Raw genomic sequence first — 25,780 nt, forward strand, 5'->3', positions numbered from 1 at the left:
AAAGGTAACACTTATTTAAGGTCTCATTAACATAACAAGCGAGGTCCTCTAGGGACCTCAAAGGGTGATGTTTGGTAATACTGCTGCAATTATAAGAATCAATTTATTCTCGATTTTTATATGTGTCTTGCATCTCTTTGGGATATCTATTACATAATTAGATCAATGATGCGTTTGTTAAAAAAATACAAAAACTAAATTATTTAGTTGCAGTGTTTCTTCCCAGCATACAACTTGGAGCTTCCCCGTAGTGGATCAACTCCTCCCAATTCCTCTCACCGAAGCAAAGCTAAATTAAGCTGCAATTATATATCACTCTTGTGCAAGATATAGCTATCCTTTAGCAATTAGTGCCCTAGTGCGATATCCGCACACTTCGATTTTGCCCACGGACTAGGGATGCGCACGAGACGAGTCGAGACAGGATTTTCCTGACAAAATTCGAGTCGAGGCACGGCTCTTCCAATAGAAAAATATATATTTTTTGAGTCGAGACATCACTTTTACAGCACATTTTCGAGTCGAGACAGCCATAATCTTGTCTCGTGCGCATCCCTATCCCGGACAGAATTTTTTCGAAGAAAGTCTGTTCACCTGCTTGTAGCAATTGTTTTTAGCTACATGTTCTTGCTGAAACAGGAGGAGCGCCAGAAATAAACCTCCATATAATTCAATTTGAAGTCGCTGGATTTTAACTTTTAAATATATATCTTTGGCTACAAGGGTGTATCGAAGAACACTTTCGAGAATCAAGAGTGTTATGATTAAATTACCAGAATTCATTAAAATCGCATCTCAAAGTTATTACATTTATTATTAAATATTCAGCCTTTCAATAGGTTCTGAGACTAATGGGTTTTTAGTTTCCAATTTTAGATTTAGCTCTGGAAATGCTTCTTCCACGTTTATCGATCTTCAGCTTCCTATTTTAACTCCCCATATTTTCTACTATTTTTCAAATCATCAATCACTTGTGTTCTTCTTCTTCTTCCTATTCCTCACTTTCCTTCCATCTTTCTTTCTATGGCGGTATGAAGAAAACAGTTTCTTCGTAAGATGTGTCCAATCCAATAGGTCTTCCTACGACGGATGCTGGCTAGAAGCGTCCTCTTCTCTCCTATCCGTTTCAAATCATTTTCGTTTATTGTTCTCTCTCTATCTAATTTATCTTCTCCATCATCCTCCAACACCACATTTCGAAGCTCTCTAAATATTTCTTCTCTAACTTCCATAATGTCCAAGTCTCTGAACCATACAGTCCAATGCTCCATATATAGAACTTCGATTCCCGCTGGAGTCAACTTTTATTGTTTTTTTTTTTTTTTTTTTTTTGCTTCAACCAATAAAGTAGCCACTTGTAGCTACAAGTAAAATGTTAATTCACCATATGTTTATAATGAATTAAAACAATAGAAATATTCAAATCAGTTGTAAAATCTTTCAATGTTCCATGTTAACTAGCAACGAAATGTAACCTATTTCGTAAATATATTGATATCACGAGTTATATTATGATTACCATAGTCGTTGTGTAAAAAATGTTCTTGACGCTTCGTGCCTACATTTGTTGACAGTGTGTGTATTACAAGCACTGGCGCAAATGGCACGGGGGATGAGGAGGATATGTCCCCTCAATCCTGGAACTGAGGGACTGTTCCACCAATAATGTGATTTGAAACGTGTTTTTTTTTTTTTTTAGGAGAAATGCGATGATTTCTGTCCGATTGCCACAAAGGAAAATGAGATGAAATTGATATCCCTTCAGAATAAGCCTCAAATCTGCCCGCTCCCAATGTTGAAGACAACTTTGCTCCCCTGATCCTCCACAGTATTGTTTTTCTACTTCATAAATATTTTGAACATCGCTTTAAAAATATATGGGAACGGTCTAACCCGTCCTTCTCCCGAATGTTGGAGACAGATTTTCGCCGCTTATTACAAGGTGAATAAGGGGGAAATCTCCTTTGGTTATAGTAACATCCAGTATTACCAAAGGGGATTTCTTTCTCATCCCCCTTGTAATTCTCACGCTGTCAACAGATGTAGAAATGAAGCCTCAACAACATTTTTACACAACGACTGTAACCATAATATAACTCGCGATATCAATATATTTACGAAATAGATTACATTTCGTTGCTAGTTAACATGGAACATTGAAAGATTTTACAACTGATTTGAATATTTCTATTGTTTTAATTCATTATAAACATATGGTGAATTAACATTTTAGTTGTAGCTACCAGTGGCTACTTTATTGGTTAAAGCAAAAAGCAATACAAGTTGACTCCAGCGGGAATCGAACCCGTGACCCTTGGCAAGTGAGTCATAAATGCTACTGATACTGCCACGCCGTGCCAGTAAAATTAATAAATTTGCGTAATGCTACATATGCGGCGAGTGAAAACCTTAAGACGCTTTTTCTCTCCTATAGGCCATTGCGCTCTCCCATTTTTAATATGAACACTTTAAATGTGCACTATCACCTTACAAAAAATGTCCCCGAAGTTAATTTACCAAAGTCTGTTTTCTCCTTGAAAAAAGTGGCAACCCATTGACAAAAACCACGGATTGGTTCCGAACAACTGCCACCATTACAGTGTTGTCAACTCTAACGTTTAAAATTTCTCATTTCCCTGCGTCATCCTGTATAATTATAAATTAGCACGAAAAGAAGCATTTTGAATTACATTTTCACAATTTTATTATTATTTATTTTGAAAGAAAACAATATGAACCCATAGAAGTGGAAAAAGTGAACTGCTTAACTTACAGAAGTACATTCCCTGGTCCTATACCACCTACTGATTGTTTTTTTTTTTTTTTTTTTGAATTTGGTAATCTCCAAATTTTAAGGGATGGTCGTATACACCCTATTAAATAAACTCTTCTCAAAATTAAAGGGTGAGTCAATGTACCCACTACTAAAATTTAAAGGGATAACCTAAGTACCTATGGACCATGACCCCGTGCCACGGACCTGGATTCTGACCCAGGTACACTGTGGTACAAAAGTTAGTTTAACAGCCGAAAACGGCTGCTATAGAGAATGTTTCTATATGCTGCATATTTATCAAACAAATAGAATAAAACAGGGATTTATTTGTAGCCAGGAAAGCCTGGGAATTTCCCCTTCTAAGTTTTGATTTCCTTGTCTGTTAGTTCAGCCTTCCCAGGGAAAATACCCCTTTCATAGGCTATATAATCTGTTATAAAGTACAATAATTCAACTTCACGTTTTAGTGGCAATCCTTTATAAAAATTCCCCCTTCTACAAAATCCAGAAATAAATCATTGGAATAAAATAATGGATATATACAAAAATTTTGGTGTACTACTATTGGAGTAAACCGTACTAGTGATATGAAATAAAGAGAACCTTCGAAACTATTGTTAAATCATATTAATTTATATGTTACTTATTTTGATTAGCTTACCTCCCGAAGAAATTTCCGCGATGGCTTTCCTTAAGTCGAATCCTGGGGTAATAATGCATACAGGAAACTTAGTGGTCGCTGTCGCAGATTTTGATGTCGATGGCTGAAACAATGTGAAAAAGTCATAATAAATCGATTGTAGAACTTCAGGTTTAGTATTGATTAACGAATATTACACATATTGTAACAACTGAAGAGATTAGCTATGAAACTTTAAATATATATCATATATGATTCATTCTTTCTTGCTATAATCGTAGGTACCTTAGTAGTAGAAAGCTTTCGGCCAGTAGGCGCATGCTTTGCTTTTGGTTTTCTACGCTTGCACTTGAATCGCATGTTCTCATACAATCTGCCTTTTGTCGTACTTTAGATCTTTCGCAGAGCGTCATAGCATCTCTAGTCGTTCATTGGCTATTAACTTGACTTGACTTGTAAAACGATTGTGTCAAGCTTGAACGGAACACTGAACGCAAGGTTGCCCCTAGTAATTTCGCTACTGGAATTCAGCTTGTGGCATGCTTGCACGTTTTCCAATCAAGCTGTATACAGGCTTAGCCGATTTGCAATTCAAGCTTACAGCAAGCGATTTACAAGTTGTCTCTGCTACTAAGGTATTCATTGAAAGTAGTGTCAAAATTAAAGATACAGCTGATAACAGGAAAGTTAGTCAACGTGACTTTTTCACAAATGTATTTAAATATAAAACATTTTTAAAATGTTAAATTTTATTCTAACAAACCATTAGTAGTAAATATTATTCTTAGCCTATTAATTGCTTTAAATCCATTTTATCCATATCTTCGTTATTTTCAGTGTAAGACCTTAAGAGTACTTTTCCTAACATTTAAATACTAACAGAAAGTAAAATTCACTTAACATAATCTTTAATGTTCTTTTCAGGATATTCTTATCCTACAAATCATATAAGAAATATCATCATAATTCTTGAAAACATTTTTTGACACATTACTGAACACGAACCTGAAACATTCCTACTAAATATATCATAAAGAGTCTCTAGGATACTTTTCTAATTCTAAAATTGTAGGTCCTGTCGATTTTGCATCCTCAGATAAAGAATGAAAGCTATTTTCGAACTAACTAGTTTGATTGACAAACTTTGCCATAAATTACGAAAATAATTGCAGCAACAGTGTGTAAATCAAAAACTCATACATTATTTACAAAACAACACTTGCCTCTGAATGGGCCTCACTTGGTAATCCTTGTATACTTTCAACAAGTTACCTTGTCTTCTTCAGTGAGTTTAGATATTCCTACTGTAACCCAGAGATGTTCACCCTCGCGAGGGTGGCCCTGTCAAGGGCATCCTCACCCTCAAATTCCCTCGCCCACAGTGACGCGAGGGCGAGGAGAAATTCCCAACACGAGGGCCAGGGCGATGGACAACTACCTTTTCGAGGGCGAGGACCAACTGTCACTGCGAGGGCGAGAGTGAACGAGGGCGAGGGCCAACTGTCACTGCGAGGACGAGGTGTGTGAGGGCGAGAGTATGAAGGCGAGGGTCAACTTCCACTGCGATGACGAGGGTGCGCGAGGGCGAGGAACAATTTCCTTCGCGAGAACGAGGGAACGCGAGGGAGGAGGACAAACTTTCTTAACAACAACTATTTTGAGTTTGCTGTTTGACCATTTTTGGAGGAATATAATATTTCAAATAAAATCTAAAATGTCCCCTAGATGAAAAGTTGATGTCATAGCAAGATTATAGATTGGTCATATTCTTCCTTTCATTTAATTGCAGTAGACAATTTCTCTTGTGTACTTCAATATAATTATTAAAAATAATAATGGAAATGAATATAATATTTGCATGTTTCTCATGAATGTTTCCGGATAGAAATAGCTCTACGTTTAGAAGCGAGTGTGCCTCTTTGTTGCCCTGCCTGTGATAGAGTTTTTTTTTAGATAAAAAGTTTCTAGAACAAGCAATATGTTCTAAAGTTGATTGAACACTAGTTTATTTCTTTACATTTCCAACTTCTGTTCTAAAAATAGATATTAAGTGATATGATATGTCCATGAACAACCGGATGAAATAGCTTCGGTGCGATTTCTTTGTGTTCCTTTTCTCTTCTCCCACCCAAAACCAAGTTTTACGTATGTACTTAAAGATAGAAACACACAATGGCTCGATGATGTTCAGATCTGGTGCTTGTGGGACCTAGGGGAGGTGTGCTAGCTCCTGGTCATGCTCCTCAAACCATGATTTAACCGTTTTTGCAGCGTGACAGGGTGCCAAATCATCTTGGTAGATGCCATCACCATTTTCCCCTTACTTTAAGCAAGAAAGCTTTTAATTTTTAACTATATGACTTCCGTCAGGAACAGCCTCTAATTTTAATTATGGTTTGAAGACATATTATCCTGCCAAAATACATTAACTATGAAAATTTCTTAATTAGTTCTTTTGCAGTAGTATTAAAGTTCGGTCGGACACACATTCTTATCTTTTATTATTATTATTATTATTATTATTATTATTATTATTATTATTATTATTATTATTATTATTATTATTATTAGACAATAGACGACATTACTTACTTATCAACCAACACACATTTCTTGGAAAAGTCGTCAGAATGAACCTTCAATTTACGGTACTCAAAGTAAAGTTTTTATCTACAGCTATAACGCCTACAGGTAATCTAGGACTGGAATCCAGGACTGGATTCACGAAGGGTTCCATGGAGAGGGGTGCAGTGCAGCGCTTTTCCGATGATCTGAAGCTTCCTAGGGAAAGGGGCAAACGACACTTCTCCCTGTGCTGACGCAGAGATTTCTTTTAATTTAGTAAAGGTGTCTTCCTCATCACCTTAGTAAAAATAGAAACTAACTTCTATATACAAAAGTAACATAAAAATGGGTCAATATTTTTTTGCACATAAGAAACATATACAACATATTACAAAAAGTGTTATTGCTGGAATTGTAAACGAAATTCACCAACCTAATTTCGTGCAAAAAACTAACTCAATCTTTTTCGTAAATCTTACATATTTCCTTATATGTTAATAATTATAAGAAAAGATATGCTGAAAACAGCACTTTTTAAACCTCATCACCGTTTTCACTCTTATAATTTGCACTACGAGACAAGACGAGAATTTTTTCGAATCTCGTGAGCAACACTAGTTCACCCAAGTCTTAGGTCTCAAACATTATTTTAGTGCTAAATGATCCGTACGTAAAATCTATAAATTGATAAAAGTAATTGTACGATCAGAATAAAGAGCAATTGAGCCTTTAAAGATACTCAAATCATAATATCTATACATTCCAATAATATATATGGTTTAAATGTTGTTAGATACACCCTTCTTACAACTCTCGTGACGTAGAAGGATTCTAAAAACTTCTAGATAAAGGAATACATTTTGTACATAAATTTACAGAACGAGACTAGAAGTGAGTCGTCGAGAATCGGGACAATAAAGAAGTTTCCGAGAATTGAGACGAGACGAGACCTATAAAATTTATGAAACGAGATGATAAACCTTATTTCTGCTCTCGTCTCGTCTCATGGGCAACATCAGTTTGCACTGAAATATATAAATGTAACTCTATTCAAATTTTATCTGAACATTTTCATGATAATATTAAACGTGGAATAGTCAATGATTTCTTCAATTTTAGGTGATCCAGAGTAAGTTATATGATGGTATGTTGTTTTCTTTGTTTGGGGAGTGTGTTAAGAAAATAATTCAGCGAATAGGCTGTAAAACTGAGGATCTGATCCTCACGAGGGTTATCTCACCCTCAAATAACCTCGGCCTCAATGATATGAGGGCGAGGTGAGGGCCAAGTGCCACTGGCAGGGCGAGGGTGTGCGAAGGGGAGAAGTTTCCAGTACGAGAGCGAAGACGAGCGAGCGCCATGGACAACCATCCTCGCGAGGACGAGGGCCAACTTTGACTGCGAGGGCGAGGGTGATGGACAACTCCCTTCGCGAGGGCGAGGACAAGTTTTCAACACGAGAGTGAGGCTGAATGAGGGCGATGGCTAACTGTCACTGCGAGGGCGAGGGCCAACTGCCACTGCGAGGGTAAGTGAGGTCGGAGCAAAATGGACATCTATGCTGTAACCGTAGGTTACATCACTTCTCATGACGAAGAATATCATGTACTTTCCCTGGTACAGATCTGAAAGTTTACATATTTACAGGAAGGACATTGTTAGTTTATAATCGTCTTCACAAATTAGCAATATGTGATTTTGCTTTTCAATCTAATCCTACCTCTTGGAGAGGGAAATTTGTAGTTCTGAGATTGTTTTTACTGCATTTGAAGTTTATGTCTTTCATTTCTTTTAAATTTCAAGTTTGTATGTTTACAAGAACTATGCTATATGTTTTGAATCAAGTAATCTTGCAATTGATTCGTAATTTTACTCCTTGAAGGGCGGAAATTTCCAGATTTCGCATTCCTTCTCCTTACTTGTACTACAAATCCTACGCGGGATGGTAACGTGAGGAGACGAGACTTCATGCAGTCTTGGTTGGCTATATAGCCGTCTCGGTCTCTTCTCGATAGTCTCAAAATAAATTGTTTAAAATTAGAAATGGATAAGTATGATTATTTTGTAGTTTGTTGTTTCCTCTTTATGTTTTCTCATTTCATTGCTTACTGGAGAGTTACTGTAGACCGCGTACTCATTCACAGCACAGTGATTAACTTCGTGCTTTCTGTGCGTATTCGCTGGGTGTATCAAACTTTGGATAATACCCGAATAGTGATTTAGATTCCGCTTTAATTAATAGATCCTATCTCATGTAACTTAGTACTTGCCATAAAATTAAACTAATCAATCAACTCTAGAAATATCGTTTATTTACTTCCTGTTGAATCAGTGTTACTCTATCCCACATACTATATAAGGCACTGAGTTGGTCATTCCAAACATTGGGTCTGTATTTCAAAGTAAAAATAAAAAGAGGAAATGTTTGTAGCATCTTTATTAGTTAGTAAAAGTTTCTTTTTCTTTAAAGAAATACAAATATACAGTATGCTATAGAGTTTTAATAGAAATGCTGGTTGATAGGTTTAACCAAATCTCTGGTTTAATTTGATAGCCTCTGTTTTCATGGCTTCCCCCTATCCTTTTCTGAAATGACAGCTCAATCTCTCTCCCCCAATCTAAAGATTTTACCCTCAATTTCAAAGGAAAGTTGGTACCATTACTAATACGATAGGTTGTAGTAAAACAACAAGGAATTCTAAACACATCTTTTCTTGGATAACCCCTTAACCGAGTGAAAAAAATAATTCTGGGTGGTTGAAAGTTTGTGTTTGCTTTACGAAATTAGGTTTCGGAATACGTTGACAACATAGTCTTTGAGTAATTAAAACGACTGGGAAGAGAATAAAATATGTTTAATCCCAACTCAAAATTGTCTGCTGTTCACAATATTTTTGATATAGCATGTTATCTGAGATATCATTGATATCCTTTCTCCGTCCAACACCCATGATTGCGGCCATTTGAATGTAATCTAACAACACAAGAATTTTGGATAGAGATAATTTTAGTCATTTTCTGTCAATATTAAAGACAGACCGAGACATTCAAAACTGAGCTTAGTCTCGTCTTTGTATCGCCTCGAATTACAAGTGTCTGTCTCAGTTTCAGTAACATCCCTAAATCCTACATTTGTGACAAATTTCAAGTTTCCATGTCTACAGCAAGTAGCGTATAAGTCTTCCATGCAATTCGGTAAGTGCGTCCTGCCCCTAATTTTCCTCCCACGAGAAAAAAATTCCAGTTTTCGGATTTTTTTCCTTATTTGTATCACAGAACATTTGGACCAAATTTCAAATTTCCATACCTACAGGAAGTACTCTGCAGACTTTGAATCATGTTGTGTAATTGTATCAAATGTTGGCTTTGTCCCCTAATTTTTCTTCTTGGAGCGGAAATTTTGCAATTTAGGAATATTTTCTGTTGTTTGTATCAGAAATCCTACATTTCTGCCAAACTTAAGTTTCCATTTCTACAGAAGGTAATTTCTCTATAGGTTTTGAATTAAGTGACAGAACGGAATATAATTTTGCCTTTGCTTCCTAGTTTCCTCCTTCTTCTTCTTGTTCTCCTCAACCATAAGTTGGTGGGCAACGTGGAAATTTTAAAACTTTTCTGTCGCTTGGGAGAGCTGTTTTATACTTTTATAAAGCCTCTTCTTCGTAACTGCACCTAGATATTCCATCCTTGGTCTTACTCCTCCTGGTTTTCCTTCTGCCTTTTCTTCTATCAGCGTGGTGGTCCAATCGGAGTGCCAAATCAGATGTCCAAGCGTGCTATATCTTCTTTTTCCTATTATCTTCATGATCTGTCGTCCTTTGTTAGCTTCCCTTAATACATCTTCATTCCTTTTCCTTTCGGTCCATGATATGGGCAGCATTTTGCACCAACACCACATTTCAAATGCTTCTACCTTGGATATTTCATCTTTCCTCAATGTCTACGTCTCTGGTCCGTAAAGCGCCACGCTCCATACCAGTGTCTTAATAAATCGTTTACGAACTCCAACGACACATTTCTTGATGTTAGTAGTCCTCTTTTCCTATTGAATGCTTGTATAGCCTGCGCTATTCTTGAACTTTCGTCTTTTTCACTTCTTCCGTCCGAGGATATCAGACTTTCTAAATAGGGGAACGTCTTAACGTCTTCAATTTTTTCACCGATTGTGAATACGTTTGCCTTTTCCTGTCTTGCTCTTGTCCACTTTATCACTTTGGTTTTCTTCTTATTTATCTTCATTTTTTCATGTTTTTTCCCATTGGTCGTTCATGTTTGAAAGTGCTTCTTGCAAGTCCTTTTCGTTCTCCGCTATTAATGCTATGTCATCAGCAAACATTATTGTCCTGAAAACCTGACCATTTACTTTTACACCTTTCCCGTTTTTATCAAAGAATTCTTTCATAGCCTTTTCTATATAGACCTTGAAAAGGAGAGGTGAAAGTCAACATCCTTGCCTTACTCCTTTACTTATTCTTACTTCCTTCTGATCTTTTCCTATAACAGCTGTGCGGTTCCTATTAAGTTGGTATATTATTCTTCTGTCTCTGTAATCCAATTTCAGATTCTTCAATGCTCTGAACATGATATTCCAATTTACGATGTCAAAAGCTTTCTCTATATCTACAAATGCTATCACAATTGATTTGTTTATTCTGATGTGCTGTTCCATGATCAACCGTATTGCTTCCCTTGTTCCCCTTTTCCTGCCGAGTACAAACTGGTCCTCCGATAGCCGTCCTTCGGTTTTTCCTTCTATTTGTTGTGCGACAATTTAGCACAGTATTTTTGATGCATGGGAAAGCAAACTTAACGTTCTGTGTTCTTTGCATTTCCGTGCGCCTGTTCTTTTTGGGATAGGTACCAATATGCTTTCCTCGAGGTCCCTTGATATTTTTCCCAAGATGTACATTTCATTAATAAGATTAAATTGTTTCTTCTTTGTTGCTAATCCGCGATTCTTAATCACTTCCGTTGGTATTTGATCTATTTCTGGAGCTTTACCTTGTTGCATTTTCTCCAAAGCATTGTCAAATTCTCACTGTAAAATTGATGGTTCTAATTCATTTTCATCGACGTCTTCTTCCTTCGTTCTTTCTGTCTCCTTTTGTGAAGTAGCTGTGTATCAGATGTGAAGTGACCCTGTGATAATTGTATAAACTCTTAACTTAATTCGCTAAATTCAATTACTTTATTAAATTATATTTATCAACGACAGAACTATGAACATTTAAAATCCAACGGAACGAAACTTTTATTAATGTTGTACATTGCCAGACAGTTTGAATAAGCATGTATTTGTCAATTGTTACTTTTGAAATTGTGAATAAACGCGACTAGTTTTCTTCTTGCCTTTCTGCATTCCTTTCCGCCTAGCTTGACATATCCTTGTTTACTGAACATCAGACTCATCGTTTTTTGATTAAACAAAACCACGGAGAACACATCGACAGGGGGTATTCGCCACGAAGTTTAGGAATGTGCAGGATCTTTGGAGGCAAGCACACCGCACCATTGGAGGACGACCGACTCCATGTCCCGAGAATACCATTCTGTTGGTTTATCGCCGCAGACGCATTTGAGTTTGACATCTGAGTAGTGGCATGAAGGTGTAAGAGAACATCATTAGAAACGCATTAAGACGAGAGAACTCAACGCCCCTGGCAGTCCAGCAGGATTAAGATCTAGTTGTTGGCTGACTCCAAACATCCAGGTTTCTCCAGGGAAAACCATACATCATCCAGATGATCAGGACGACACCAGTCTAATTGGATCTGTCAGGCTAGTGCTCATCCTTTATCTTTTAATCATAACCTATCTCTCTATCACCTATTTCCCCAACTAGTCATTTTCAAAATTAAAACATTTAAATTTTATTTACATTCAATCATAACTTTGCAGTTAAGTACCGTGTTGTGCATCAGTTTCATCCCCAATTGTTACATTATTTAAAAAGTATTTTTAGAGATTATTCTGAGCTACAATTGATGGCACAGCACCGGCACACTTTGTATAGTTCTTCAATGTATTCCTTCCTTTTTTCTTTTTTTTTTTGTTATTTGCTCTTGTTCTATTAGCATTGTCCCGTCCTTGTCTATGATAATGTCTGTGCGTTTTTTTTTCTCACAGAACTGTTTTCTAACCTTTCTATATGCTTCTGTATTGCTTTTAACATTTTCCTCAATTTCTTCGCACAAGTTGTTTATCAAGTTTTCACTGGCCTCCTTTACTTCTCTGTTGATGATTTCTGCACCTTCTGTATTCCTCTTCTTTGTTTGCTATCTTCAAGTGTCTTCTTTGCTCCATCATTTCCAATATTTCTGCTGTTATCCAGTGTTTATATTGGGTTCTCGTTTCTCTTCCTATGTGCTCGTCGGCAGCTTTTGTAACCCCTGTTTTCATGGCTTCCCATTTCGAGGCGATGTCATTACCTGTTAAAGCTACCTTAGACCTCTTTGTCTGTCGCATTTGCAAATTCCCTTTTCATGTTTCCGTCTCCTTCTAGCTTGATTGTCTTCTATCTTTTGTTTAGTGCTACCACTCTTTTCCTCTTTAGTCGGAGTTCGCTCTTCTTCAAAACTAAATTATGATCTAAATCAACGTCTGCTCCTGGGTAACTCTTACTGTTCTTCACTTGATTACTAAATGCTTGACGGACCAGTATGTAGTCTATTTGGTATCTTTCTTTGTCTACTGGTCTTGTCCATGTGTATCTTCTTCTTAGTGGTTGTTCAAAGAGGGTGTTCGTTACAGTCAGATTATGGCTTTTGCAGATCTCAACTAACCATGCACCTCTCGCACTCTTTCTCCTAGGTCGAAATTCCCAGTTACATTCTCTTTTTTGCCTTCACCGACTACTGCGTTCCAGTCACTCATGATGATTAAATTTTCCTGGTCTTGAACTTTCATCAGTACTTTTAATTTATTGTGCGGTTCTCTGCAATGCTAATCTTTTGTATTAGAACGACATTTGTTGTTGTGGGTGAACCAGATAGTTCGATTTGGTAACTTTATAGCTGAAACACATCCATTCTTATTTTTTTCTAAACAGAAATATTCCATATGAAATAGATAATGTTTTTATTTTTCATTGTATCGTTAACTACAAAACAATATATTGCATAAGTCACAATATTCCATCAAGATTTCGAAACTTTACATTGCATGTAGTTACTGATTATTCTCTCATAGAGCTACACGTCTTATCCTTTTTATAAATGCTTTTGCAAGTCAAAACATTTTATCATTCCATGTAATTAAGTGGCTATTGTTCATCTATTTATATGTGTTTTGTGTATAATAGTGTAATTTTTAGCTTGGACATGACCCGCATTTTATACTAAACGACGGTCCGGGCTAGTTTTCTCCTTCACCAATTTATTATAAAAATTGCTAATTACAAACGTCTTTGATTACAAAGAGTAAAATAGTGTATATCTCGTTATGGACCAGATAAGAGGAAATACGTGTTTTTGCAATGTGCCCCTTCTCTCAAAGCAGTCTCCAAGGCTCCTACAGGTTCTAGCGAGTCTTGAAAGAAAGCCCCCTCAGCCCAAGGCGGCTTCGCGAGGCTTGCTTGTAGTGAGGATCCCTAGTCCAATGCAACCTCGGGTTAAGGAAAGGTGTACCCCTAGTCCAATGCGACCTCAGGGCAGGTGTTGGTTAGTTGATCAGTTGGTAGACAGATGCCAGGTCCCTCGGTGGTTGGGCTTTTATTTATCCTCTTCGGGTCCTTTCGTGAGGACCGTCACCTTTCGGCTTGCTCCGGTGTCTTCCGTGTTGACTTTCGTCTGCTTCATTGTTTACAACCAATAACACGTGTTGTATTAACATGTGCTTCTTTTGTTATGTAGGAATGCTTAGAATATAATCAGTAGATTTTTTAATATTTCTTTTGTTTGTTGTATCTGGAAAAAAAAGCAAAGGGTACCACTCTCATAACGCGTTGTCGTAAATGGAAAGATAATAACAGCTATAACACTTAAGCTCCCAGGGTTAAGCCGCCTAGGCTAAAGGAGACGATGATGTTGAGAAATGAGTGAAATGGTGGAATGAAGAAAGTGGGAGGAAACGGGAGAACCGCGAGAAAACCCACGCACACGATGTTTGTCTACCACAATGCTCACTTGGAGCGAGCTGCACTGAGACAAAAATTGTAGGTGGCGTACTTAAAAAGATAGGTTACATGCGTAATTCCTGTAGATTTTGGACTTAACGTACAGCAGACGTATAACTGAAAACGCATGTTTTATAATACTTTCTGTATAAGTGTTCCATCTATACGTACTTTCTGTATGAAACAATGTAGGCTGTCAGGATCTCACATACAAATGGACGTATATACCATATAGCTGACGAAGGTAACATAAGTACATGCAGGTGATATACGGAAAACTGTTAGATGTCAGACATCCTGCAAAGGCATGATGTAACATCTAAGGGCAGTGCCTATGTAGCATACGGATAACGTATGCTCCGTACTGATTGCTGTAGTAAGCAAGAGGATACCATAAATTTGTACAATATACCGCTGTCCGGAGAACGGATTTTTCTCTGTGTGGGACCGAACCACAGACTGCATGCTCCAGAGGTGAACGCTTTACCACTGAACCACAGAGACCCGTCTCGTGTGACGTGAAACTAAATTTTATTTTTCACTTTTATGATTTCCAATTGAATAATCGTATGTTTACATCAGCGTCGGAAGGGGGGTCGAAGGGGTCGGTCGATCCCCCTGGAAATCTAGTTAATATTACCTTGATCTTGAAGTAGTCAAGTATATATATAGAACTTAGAAAGAGTTTCCGGAGATAGGATCGTATGTTCCCTCCATAGCACTTCACGATAATTCCTGTTTTCAAAATCTCAAACGTTGAAAGAATCAAGGAAGTTATCCTCAATCGTTCCCATAGAAAATGAAGAGCCACATCTTTTAATACTTCTGCAGCGGTTTCCTTTGTAAAGCAGAATAAAAGTGTTTCTCTGATTCATTTGTCTGACCTTTGCAACAATCGGAAAAGTATGAGCATTTAACACATATTGATGTTAAAAATAACCCAAGAATTATGTTTGTGAACGCAATAATGTCACAGACTACTCTGCATCTCTTCGCTCTCTGGATGTAGCAAGGTGATCCTGAATGACCCCGACTCCTTTTAAACCAAGAATCTTGATGGATTACAGAGAGGGGAAGGGGTCGAGAAGACAAAACTGCAAATGGAGCAGCAGGGACAATGATTCTAATGCTGTCAAACATTGTCTTCCTTGTTCTTAGTAGCGTTCTGAGCAGGAAGAAATTGAGCTTTTTTTTTTTTCTATGAGACCCCGCGGTTTAAAAGTACAACGTTATTTTTAGCGGGGAGGATGGAGATTGGCCCTTTTCAAGAAGAGAAAGGTTTAGTTTTGCATAGTTGGTTGTGCGCAGTTATTGGAAATCCGTGTTTGTAGTGCGTCATATAGGCGGTTTTCGCTTTCAAAACTTCAAAGTTGCTCGGGAGTGTCGGAAAGTGATAAATGTGTGTGGTTTTCAATCTCTGGTCTCTTTCAGAGTTTAGTGGGAGTTTTCCTCTTAGTTTATAATTTATTTAATATCTCATGTGTAGGTGAGTAAATTAGAAAGAATTACTTTTTAAAAATTAATCAGCATAAGCATAAGCAAATGAAACTCGATGTTTTTCTAAAACAGCAGGTGTCCTCAAAACACCAAACACCAAACGTGATATTCTGTGTTGAAAATCTGAGCGAAGAAAAAGAGTTACCGGAGGGCAATATCGTTAGCATACCTTCTCCCCAAATGTCCCTTTGTGCAACTTTATTAGGTGAGGAATCGTCCTATGACCCAAAAGTCATTGGCAATTATGAAGACTTAAATTTGCAGTCAAGTTTGTCGGACACTGGTCGATATAAAATATTGATGTCGCAGTGGCACCCAATCGAAACATATGATCTTAAACAAGATGTTATGCCAGGAAAACGCCCCTTTTTGTATAAGTGGTTTGTTGAATTTCCGTGGCTAGCATATTCTAGAAAGTTGCGAGGGAGATTGTGCAAGCAGTGTGTACTTTTTCGATCTCCGGTAAAAAGAGGATTGCAAGGGTCTTTTATACTAATACTGTTTAGAAAATACAATTATTTTTTGCATCTGCTCGACAACACGAACAATCTGAATGACATCGGTCGTCCACAAAACGTGCTCAGCTATTTTTGAATGTTGTGTCTACGAAAAGTTTGCCCGTTAATTTGAAAATTGATGAAGCGGCTCGGAAGCAAGTTGAGGAAAACCGAAAAAAAACTGTCATCAATCATTGAGACAATTGTTTTTTTGGGACACATGATTTGTCTTTACGATGAAAGAATGCTAAATCTGGCAATTTCTACGATCTTCTCCAATATAAAGTAGATTCAGGAGATATAACAGTAAAGGAACACTTTGAAACTGCTGCTCAAAATGCGAAATATTTATCTGTGCAGACTCAAAATGAATTGATATCAGTTGCAGGCAACACTTTATATGAACAGTATATAAAGCCTAAAATTGTTTCTTCCCACTATTATAGTGTGCTTGCAGATGAGACATCTGATATTGGAAGTGTAGAACAATTGTCTCTAGGTATTCGGTTTTATGACACTGTTGACAATCAGATGCGAGAAGATTTCGTAGGTTTCATTCCATTAGGAGAGTTAAACGCCGCATATATTGCTAGGATAATTCTAAAAACATAGGAAGAACGTGGATTATCTCAGTGTGACCTTGTAGGGCAGGGTTTCGATGGTTGTCCCACCATGGCTGGATGTAGTAACGGCATACAAAGCATTATCAGACGACAATTTCCAATGGCGTTTTTTTACCATTGTGCATCACACAAGTTTAATCTTGTCGTTAATAAGCTATGTTCCGTTTCTTACACACGAAATACAGTGGATACTATCAAAGAAATCACAATTTCCTTTCGCGATAGCCCATTAAGAAGAAAAAATATTCCAAATATCCCACTGCTTTCTGAAATCCGCTGGACTTCCAAATACAACAGCATCAGAAAATTTTCTGAACATTTCATAGAAATAGCGTGTGCGTTAGAAAAACTGTCAATAAATTCTACAGTTTCTGAAACTAGAAGCAATGCTTATTGTCTTTTTTGTCCAGGAACAACAGGAGCCTTTATTGTTTCTTTGCCAGTTATCAGTCAATATTCCTCGTACCTTGAGCCAGTAGCACAAATTTTGCAAAGAAGTTCAGTTGAACTTAATGCCGGCAAAATCACACATTTCGGAGTTGATTTGTATGTTCAAAGAACAGAGAGATACAGCTGAAGTTACAGTTCATTCGATCTTCGAAAAGTGTAATCGTATTGCTGATGAACTGAATATTCAGCTGTCAGTTCCCAGACTTGCATCTAGACAAGCTCATCGTGCTAATCCTCCATACACAAATGCGGAAGAATATTATCGGCGAACCATATTTATACCGTACATAGATTCTTTGTAACAGTCGCTAAATAATAGATTTTTGGAAGAACATAGTCCAGGCTTTTCACTCTACACACTGCATCCCCGTGAAATTAAAAACAATTCTAAACTACAATTCATGAAGATGATGGATGAAATAAATGAAATTTATGAATTTGACAATTTCCTTGCTAAAGCTGAATGCTGGTACGATTTATGGTAACACATAAATCTCGATGCAGACAGTTTAGAGAAACTCTCTGTTTTTGATTTGATGGATCACGCCACATTTTATGCGGCAATAAAGCAGGAATACAAGTAATGGTTACCCTCCCCGTTACAACTTGTGTTGAGAGAAGTTTTAACACCCTAAGACGTGTGAAAACGTGGTTAAGGTCAACTATCTCTGAAGAACGATTGACAGGATTGTGTGTGATGAGTCTCCATCGGGAACTTATAAATAAAAATAAAACACAATTCATATCAGACGTATTGGATGCTTTTCAGAAAGAACCAAGGCGTATGCAATTCTTGTTCAAGAAGTAGACCTATATGACACGTAATAATGTTTATCTATATATAGAGATCTTTTATGTGCACTTTCCTTTATATTGTGTGTTTGCTTTTTTTATAAATATAATTTCATTGTTCTGCGTTTTGTAAAGTGGTTACGGAAGAAAGAAAGATTTTGTGCATTTGTGTGAACTTTATGAAACAAGACAAGGAATTATTTCTACTTGGTGGTTTAGTTATTTACAAACACGAAGATGACAACGATTTTATCTTATAAAATCTGCTCTTTTCCTATTTGGTAAGTAAAACCGTAATATTTTCGTAAATACATTTTTGCATGTGTTATTTTTTTTATTTCTATTTATGTGAAATGATTAGGTTCTGATTTTCATGCACAAAAAATATTTTCTTGTATTTATCGAGATCCCGAGAGCAGTCTCGTTGTTGCATGACTTCGCAAAGGACTGATAAATAAACATCAAGAAACACAGTACTGTTATAAAGTGTTTTTCTTTTGGGGTTGATTTATTCTGAGTTTAGTGTCCCTTACAGCCCCGAGGGTGAGATGTGGACCTAAAGCTTCATATGGAATGCAACCTTCATGAGCTCAACTTCTACCGGGAATCTAACTCAAAATCTCCTATACCAAAGGCACGTACGGTAGCAACATAGTCACGAACATGCATTCTCTCTCTCTCTCTCTCTCTCTCTCTTTCTTGATTCTTTCAATGTTTGAGATGTTGAAAACAGGAATTATTATGAAGTATTAAGGAGGGAACATGATTCTGTCTTCGGAAAGTTCTTCTAAAGTCAACATAGTATATGTACTTGTATGACTTCCTAATTATAATATTGTGATTTTGTTATATATATATATATATATATATATATATATATATATATATATATATATATATATATATATATATATATGTGTGTGTGTGTGTGTGTGTGTGTATTATTAGCGTTTGTTCTTGACCCCCCTGCAAAAGTTTCTGGCGACGCCCATGTATGTTTAATAGGGATACAGCATGGAGACTATTTTTCCTGGTCACTAAATAACCAAGAACAAACATATGCTTCTTACAAAATAATCTCATACAATGATATAAAATGAAACCCTAAAAATTGTAAATCTAACATTTGCTTGACGACATAGAATAAAACGAAAGATCTGTAAAGTAAGGATAAAGGTATCGAAGTTAAATTAATAAGTAACAAGATAGAAAGCTTATAACACAAAACAACTGAAAAGTTATAACAATACAACAAATAAATTAAAACCTAAAGAGGAAAGTCTAAGACAATGTTTGTTATGTCAATCTTAAGAACAACGGCGAGAACGCTGTTGCTAAGGTAGAGGACTGCACGGACTGGCCCCGGGTTCGTTCCTACAAAGTATATATAAATGTAATGTACCATTAAAGTTGAAAGTAATGGCAACTATTTTTTTACTCACCCTGTACCTAGTGATTTTTTTAAAATTCGATTTCGGTTTAATTACACGATGTATTTATCCTCTGTACCTCAAATTAATGTAATGAATCGAAAGGTCTCATTCGGAATCATATTTTCACGGAATAATATATTTATTTATATTTTGATTAATTGTAAATTCCATTTTCACATATACAAGTTGAATAGTTACAAGGTTTACCATTCTGACGTCATACCGAAACATAGTTCCGCCATTGGATATAAATTTTCCTAATTTCAGACCAATGTAGAATTTAGCCAGGACTAAACCTTCCCTCACCCCCTCTCACTAGTCCATAGTCACTTTCAGATCCGGTTATATCTGGATCTCACCAATTTCTATTTGCTTTGTAATTTCCGCGGCTGAAAGACTCCGCCCTGATTGATGGAATCCTCCTATCCCTGTCATTTTCGGCGCAATGTTATCATTCTCACCGTGAACGCTTCAGGAAGCACAAATTGTAAAATTGATTATCAAAATTCTGCTAGAAAGGACTGACATTTTCATTAAATCAAGGTAAAATTTAATTTCCTAATTAAACACTGAAGACGGCGTAGGAGCCCAAAAAATCTACATTTTTTATTAAAGAAACAGTTCATAGTTAAGTGAAATACAGGATTTCGGTTTACAGGACGCCATGATGCTGCCAAACTAGAATAGACAGTATAGAAGAGTGATTTTACTTTCCTTTTCTTTTAAACTATAAAATCAGTTAGGGGTTAGGAAAAATACGACCTGTTTTGTGCATTTTGTTCGTGTATTTGGTAAATGTGATTTTTTTATTATTCAGTAAGTGCATGTACATAGTAGGTTTCATAGTTGTAATATTAATTATCAGAATGGCAGCTTAATCTAACAAAAAAGGGCTCCTATTCAGTTTCCGAATTGAACCATTTCTAGCGGGGGAATGGGTTAGATAATATTCGTGATTAGGGCCTTTTCTCCTCTCAGGGAAAAGGTCCCTCAATAAACCTTGTTAAGGTGCCCTCAGGGCATCGAACTCCAGTAAACATGCTTTAAATAAATGGCCAGGTCAATTGGACCTAGGGTTAACCTTCTCATTTTGTCCTCCTAAAGTTCAATAGAGCCAACTACCGACAAGGGAGTAATGTGTTTGAAGTCTAATATATTAGGTACTTGCCTTTAATATTCGTATAATAAATTGTGCTTGTTTAGTTAGTAGTTTTATGTGTAGTACTTATAGTGTTGTATGTAGTTAGTAGTTCTGAGTGAGTGCATGATTCTACTGTTAGGACAGTGTATTTACTATGTGTTAATTTAATACCATTTGTCTAACTCGAAGTACACTAAACAAGAGTAAATATCAGAGTTCTGATTAATAAGTGTAAGGGTATATTTTAGTACACAGTAAATTATTTCTCTACTACAGCGCCATCGTGTCCGTTTTCGGAAATCAGTTGTTTGTTGACATTACGTCATGGCATGAGTTAGCGATCTAGGTTCGATTTTGGCCCCTTATTCTCAAATTACATCCAGTGGACATGGTTTTCGGTTCATATGAGTATGCGTTTCGATGAAATAGCATGAGATCTTATAGTATTGAAAATTACAGCTCGTTACCTCAATTAGAAACCTAAATATCCGCCGGAATCAAGATTGCATATTTTCTTAATAGAAGTAAGCCTACATGATATTACTGTTTGTTTCGAAATTACAATATTAAAATCTAATTTCCCGTTGCTATAGAAAGATTTCATTGTTGCTTTGATATTATCGTTAAATCAGAACAAATATAATCTTTGATAATTTAACATTCAATGAATGCATTTATAAATATTTTTTTATTGCAAGTAAATATAATTGAGTTCTTCGGAACAAAGAGTCCGTGGTTCGATGAATGTTATCGTGTAGTAGTTTAAGCGTGAAGGATTGCGATAATTATAGATTTATTAGTGCATAATGTAATATTTGTATGGCCTGCGGTAAATGTATGTAATAGGGTGTCTGTAGAATATTACTTCGCGTGGAAATGAGTAAATAATGAATAAATGTAATGATATAGTAATAATATGATTATGATATAAAATGAATGAGATGATAGGTCACCTGTACGTAAATGGATAGGCGCAGTGTATATTATATATATTGAGAATATGAATAGTTTACTAAAAATCTCTCGCGTTTTGACTTCTACACCGATACATTCATTCAACCGAGTTTGCTATTGGATAGTAATGTGTAGTTGGGAATTATATGTTACTTCACATTTAAGTATCTCATATTAACAGCCCCAGTTCTTAAGAATTTCGTCAGATAGGGTAGCATCATGTAGGAATTACCTTTGAAGGTTTACGGAAATGATAATTAAGAAAAATAGCTGCTTTATCCTAGGATTATCGGAAAGTACAGCTTTAGTCATTTGTACCTTTAACATTCATTGACTTGCCGAGACTTTTTTACGTTGCTTACATTATTTACCGTACAGTGTTCATATAGCTACTGGATCGGATGGGGCTATCCAATTAAATCAACTGCTACTAAATTAATATCTAGGTCCCTTGCGTACCCGGCTGTCGACCCCTAGTCCTCTTAAGTATTTTCGTTTCTTTTCTTAGTTTAATTAGATGATAATAGAAATTAATCGACGGCCCAGACCTTGGCATGTCTGCGCAGGGTAGCCATCGGTGATGTTTGGTCACTGAAATCCCGATCCAAAATTTATTTTATTTTATTTTTTTTATTTTGGCAAATACTAGTTAGGAATATCTTAGCTATTATTTACTCTGGTTTCTTTACTATTCTGAACTTTGTTAGTTTTCTGAGAGGTCGGGTGATTTTTTCCCTGAAATTCCAAATGAAGGGTCTGCACCAACCTTCCGGTATGGCCGGGGTCTCCAAGAACTCAACCGGATACAGTGAGGAGGGGAATTTCCTTAAAGCTTTCGCCTTTCTGAAAATTCCCTTGTGGCACGGACTAGTTGTGGTTTTGGAGATAACTTTTTAGTTTACGTATTTAAGTAAACCACCCTCTTTCGGCATATGTGAACGTTTTTGGCTGTGAGTTGTTATATACTTAAATTCGATCACTCGTCTGTGTAGTAAGTAGTACCTTAATTTTCCTTCTTTCGTTGGCGCCGCTTTCTCTATCTTGTCTCTTTCTTCCTTCTTACTTCAAGATTTTTTTAACCTTCCCCCTGTTTCTGAAACACATGAAAGCATACAATGTTCATATCATTTATTTCGATCGTATGTACTAACTGAGACATCGAGGGATACAATTCATGGAGGTTTTTCCGGTATTTCAGTACAACTTACTACCGTTTTTCACGATACTCAACCCACCATATGAGGGACTGACGAGAAGGTACACTACGATTTTAGGTTACCAGAAGCTTGATTATTGTTCATCGATCGTACAAACTATACCCATTGATTACTGACTTCTGGTTTCTTTCTATTGATTGGTTATATGGTGTATATGTATTAGTAGTTTGGGCACACTAATTTCAAATAATCTCGATTTTTCTTCTTTCTCTGTATATACATTTATATATGTATGCTTACATAGTTTGAAAAGTTACGTGCCTATTCTATTTGTTGTATTTCCACTTCTTGTGTCAACTTATTAAATAATATGAACCATTTCTCTATACGCGGATCTTAGTAAATTGAATTTTTATCGATTATCGGGTTTATATATATATAATGTTGCAACCTTATTAAAAGAAAAGAATTTTTGTTAGTCAGGGTTTTTGTTTTGTTTTGAGCCAAGAAAATGTGAATACTTATTGAATATGAAAAGGTTATGTAGAAAATTAAGTGTCGACGAAATACTATGATTGATATTAGATTAAAATTTATTATATTGAGTAATATGAATATATATATATATATATATATATATATATATATATATATATATATATATATATATATATATATATGAGCGAATATGTATGTAAAAGGCTCGGTATCTACCCTGGTTGTTTTAGGTTGCCATATATTTTCGACACCCAATATTGACCAACTATTTGTGATTGTAGAGTATTACCGCGTAACTTGTAATAAATAACACCTTACGGATTTGTTATTAATGTTCGTAACTATTACATTTTTAATACTATGTTAAATTTAGCATGTAAATAGAACAAGTAGCAGGTCGTAAAAATAACCCTAATCCGTATCTAAAGTTATTTTGTGTAACCATAACGAAATCAGTGAATTATGAAACAGTGCGCCCCAAATCCTTCCCCTACGACTGGAAACATAAGTATTTGTCATTCGCCAGTTCAGTGACTCGAATCTCTTGACTTCACGATCTAGACCAGGAATAAAATTCAATGAACTGAAATGTGGTTAACAATTTCGTAACGTAAATACAGAACCTAGGATAGGTCCAGAGACCTAGCTCCATTGAAATATTATATAATAGAAATATGTCCCAATGTTTGGGACTGGATTCTCTATTTTAAATCTCAGGAAATTTTGAATTTTCATACCAAGTGCGTTCAATTAATAAATGGAAAATATATATAATGTGAAGCAACTATTTTGTCTGTAGCTAAGAAAAACGACTAACTACTCTCATGGACGCCAATCATAGTGCATAAAGAGAGTTGATAAAGAAGTTATTATCGACGTGAGAAAAGGACTCATAAAATTGTCGAAATTTCCCCTCTTGGGACAGAGACTCAATAAAAATGCTATCAAAGTTTTTTCTTTCTTTTTCAAATGATTAACCAATTGTTTTTCCTTTCTTTTTTCACATTGATATGTAGTAGTTCGTACTGAACCTTAAATACGTTCAATGTTAACCTTTTGTTTTTTTCCTTCTTTTTTTTGTTTGTCGATTTTTTAAACGTAATCCAACTCTTAATGTATCTACAAAGAGAAATGTGTTACTCGATATTGAAAAGTAACAAATTTCTGTGCATACCTATAAACCATATTATTACTATTATTATTTTCTTTTCATGTATCGAAATTTTTCCCTTGTGCTGTCAAATTACGTTTTCTTGGAATGTAATAAATGTCTATAGAAATGTAGTTAGGTTAGTTTAATTCGACTAAATGCAACCTGAAGTATACATTGTCCTGTATGAATGTGTGTGTGAGTGAAATGTAGGTTTAGTATTAATTGCATCAATTCTTTTGATATATATGTGTGACTTACTGTAATTAATGGTAGTTGACAATTAAAGCCGTTGAAAAGTCAATACTCACTCAATTTAAGTTGGCTCTATAAAGGAAGCTCAAAGGGACAGAAATAGCCTGAATGAACGATCATCCTGGGAGAACTTTGAAAGTCAAAATCTTCAACAAACATGCGGGTTACTTTGATTTTTTTTCTTTGGTCAGTTATAACTTGCCGTCAACTTCATCGTTTATGCTTCAAGTACTGGATACTAGTCAAGAACTTTCGGAAATATCGAATAAACTGTTAAATTAAACTTTCTCATCTATCTCAGAGCTAGATTGGGATAATTCGGCAGTTCGGGTTAAATGGATCTAGGTCTGGGGGGTATGGGTTAACATGTGTCTACCTTTGATCACCTTAGTACCAAATACTCACCCAATAGCTCTTGGAAATAATCCCAATTCGATAATTATTCACTTCCCTTTACAATATTTCTCAAAAAAAGAAAATATCCCTCTGTTCTCACCTTCTTACTTTCCCTCTTTTCCTCTCCTTCTATCCTATCTTCCTTCTCCTTTCTTCATCTCTTATTCTTCTCCTATTGTGAATAAAACTGAAAAGGGGGTCGTGACTGGTAATTCTATGTATAATAAACACGGTCATGTGTTTATTTTATCTTATATTATCTTTCTTCAGAAGTCCGATATAAAAGTTTTCTAATTTTGGTTGAACCTAGTATGTTCGAAATTAAGAAATGGATTATATATTCCTATATAACTAGACATAAGCCGATAGCTTCGTGAATATTCCCACCAGGGTTGAAGGGTTCCCACTCACGACTTATTCCATGCATCTCATTTGCACGATACAGGGCTCCCCCCTCTTTTGTTACGGAGCGAGCGGAGCTTTGTTTTTTCTTAATTTCTCTTTCTTTTCCTTTCTTTCTTTTCCCTTTTCATAAATTCGGGCTCTGGTCGGGTTCGGGCCGTAGGTTTTTAAATATACAGCCATATTTCTCGGGCCTCACTTTGTAAATATACTGTACAACGATATATTATATATATATATATATATATATATATATATATATATATATATATATATATATATATATATATAGCGCCATTCTTTCTAGAGAACTCTTAAAGCACAACTGCAAAATTAAATATCTAATTGCTGTCAATAAAAATGCAATTTTGCGTTAGTAATTCAGTTTCTGTATTTCGGGCTCATTTGATTATCACGCAAGCTCGAACCGGGCCTAAATGC

At 36.0% G+C, this 25,780-nt stretch overlaps 1 protein-coding gene across 2 annotated transcripts in view; it reads right to left on the minus strand.

The window, feature by feature from the left end:
• Positions 1-25,780, minus strand: part of LOC145673438 (adenylate cyclase type 10-like) — a 545,310-nt gene that overhangs the window by 285,221 nt on the left and 234,309 nt on the right. For both annotated transcript variants that reach the window (XR_014128769.1, XM_081743142.1), the window contains exon 15: positions 3,438-3,540. Coding sequence is in view for 1 of the 2 variants with exons in the window: in XM_081743142.1 (XP_081599268.1) it covers positions 3,438-3,540 (103 nt within the window). In the remaining variant the exon portion in view is untranslated. The remainder of the gene's footprint in view (positions 1-3,437; positions 3,541-25,780) is intronic.

This window comes from Thermobia domestica, chromosome 16 (assembly GCF_964235325.1).
Source record: "Thermobia domestica chromosome 16, izTheDome1.hap1.1, whole genome shotgun sequence".
Taxonomy (NCBI): domain Eukaryota; kingdom Metazoa; phylum Arthropoda; class Insecta; order Zygentoma; family Lepismatidae; genus Thermobia; species Thermobia domestica.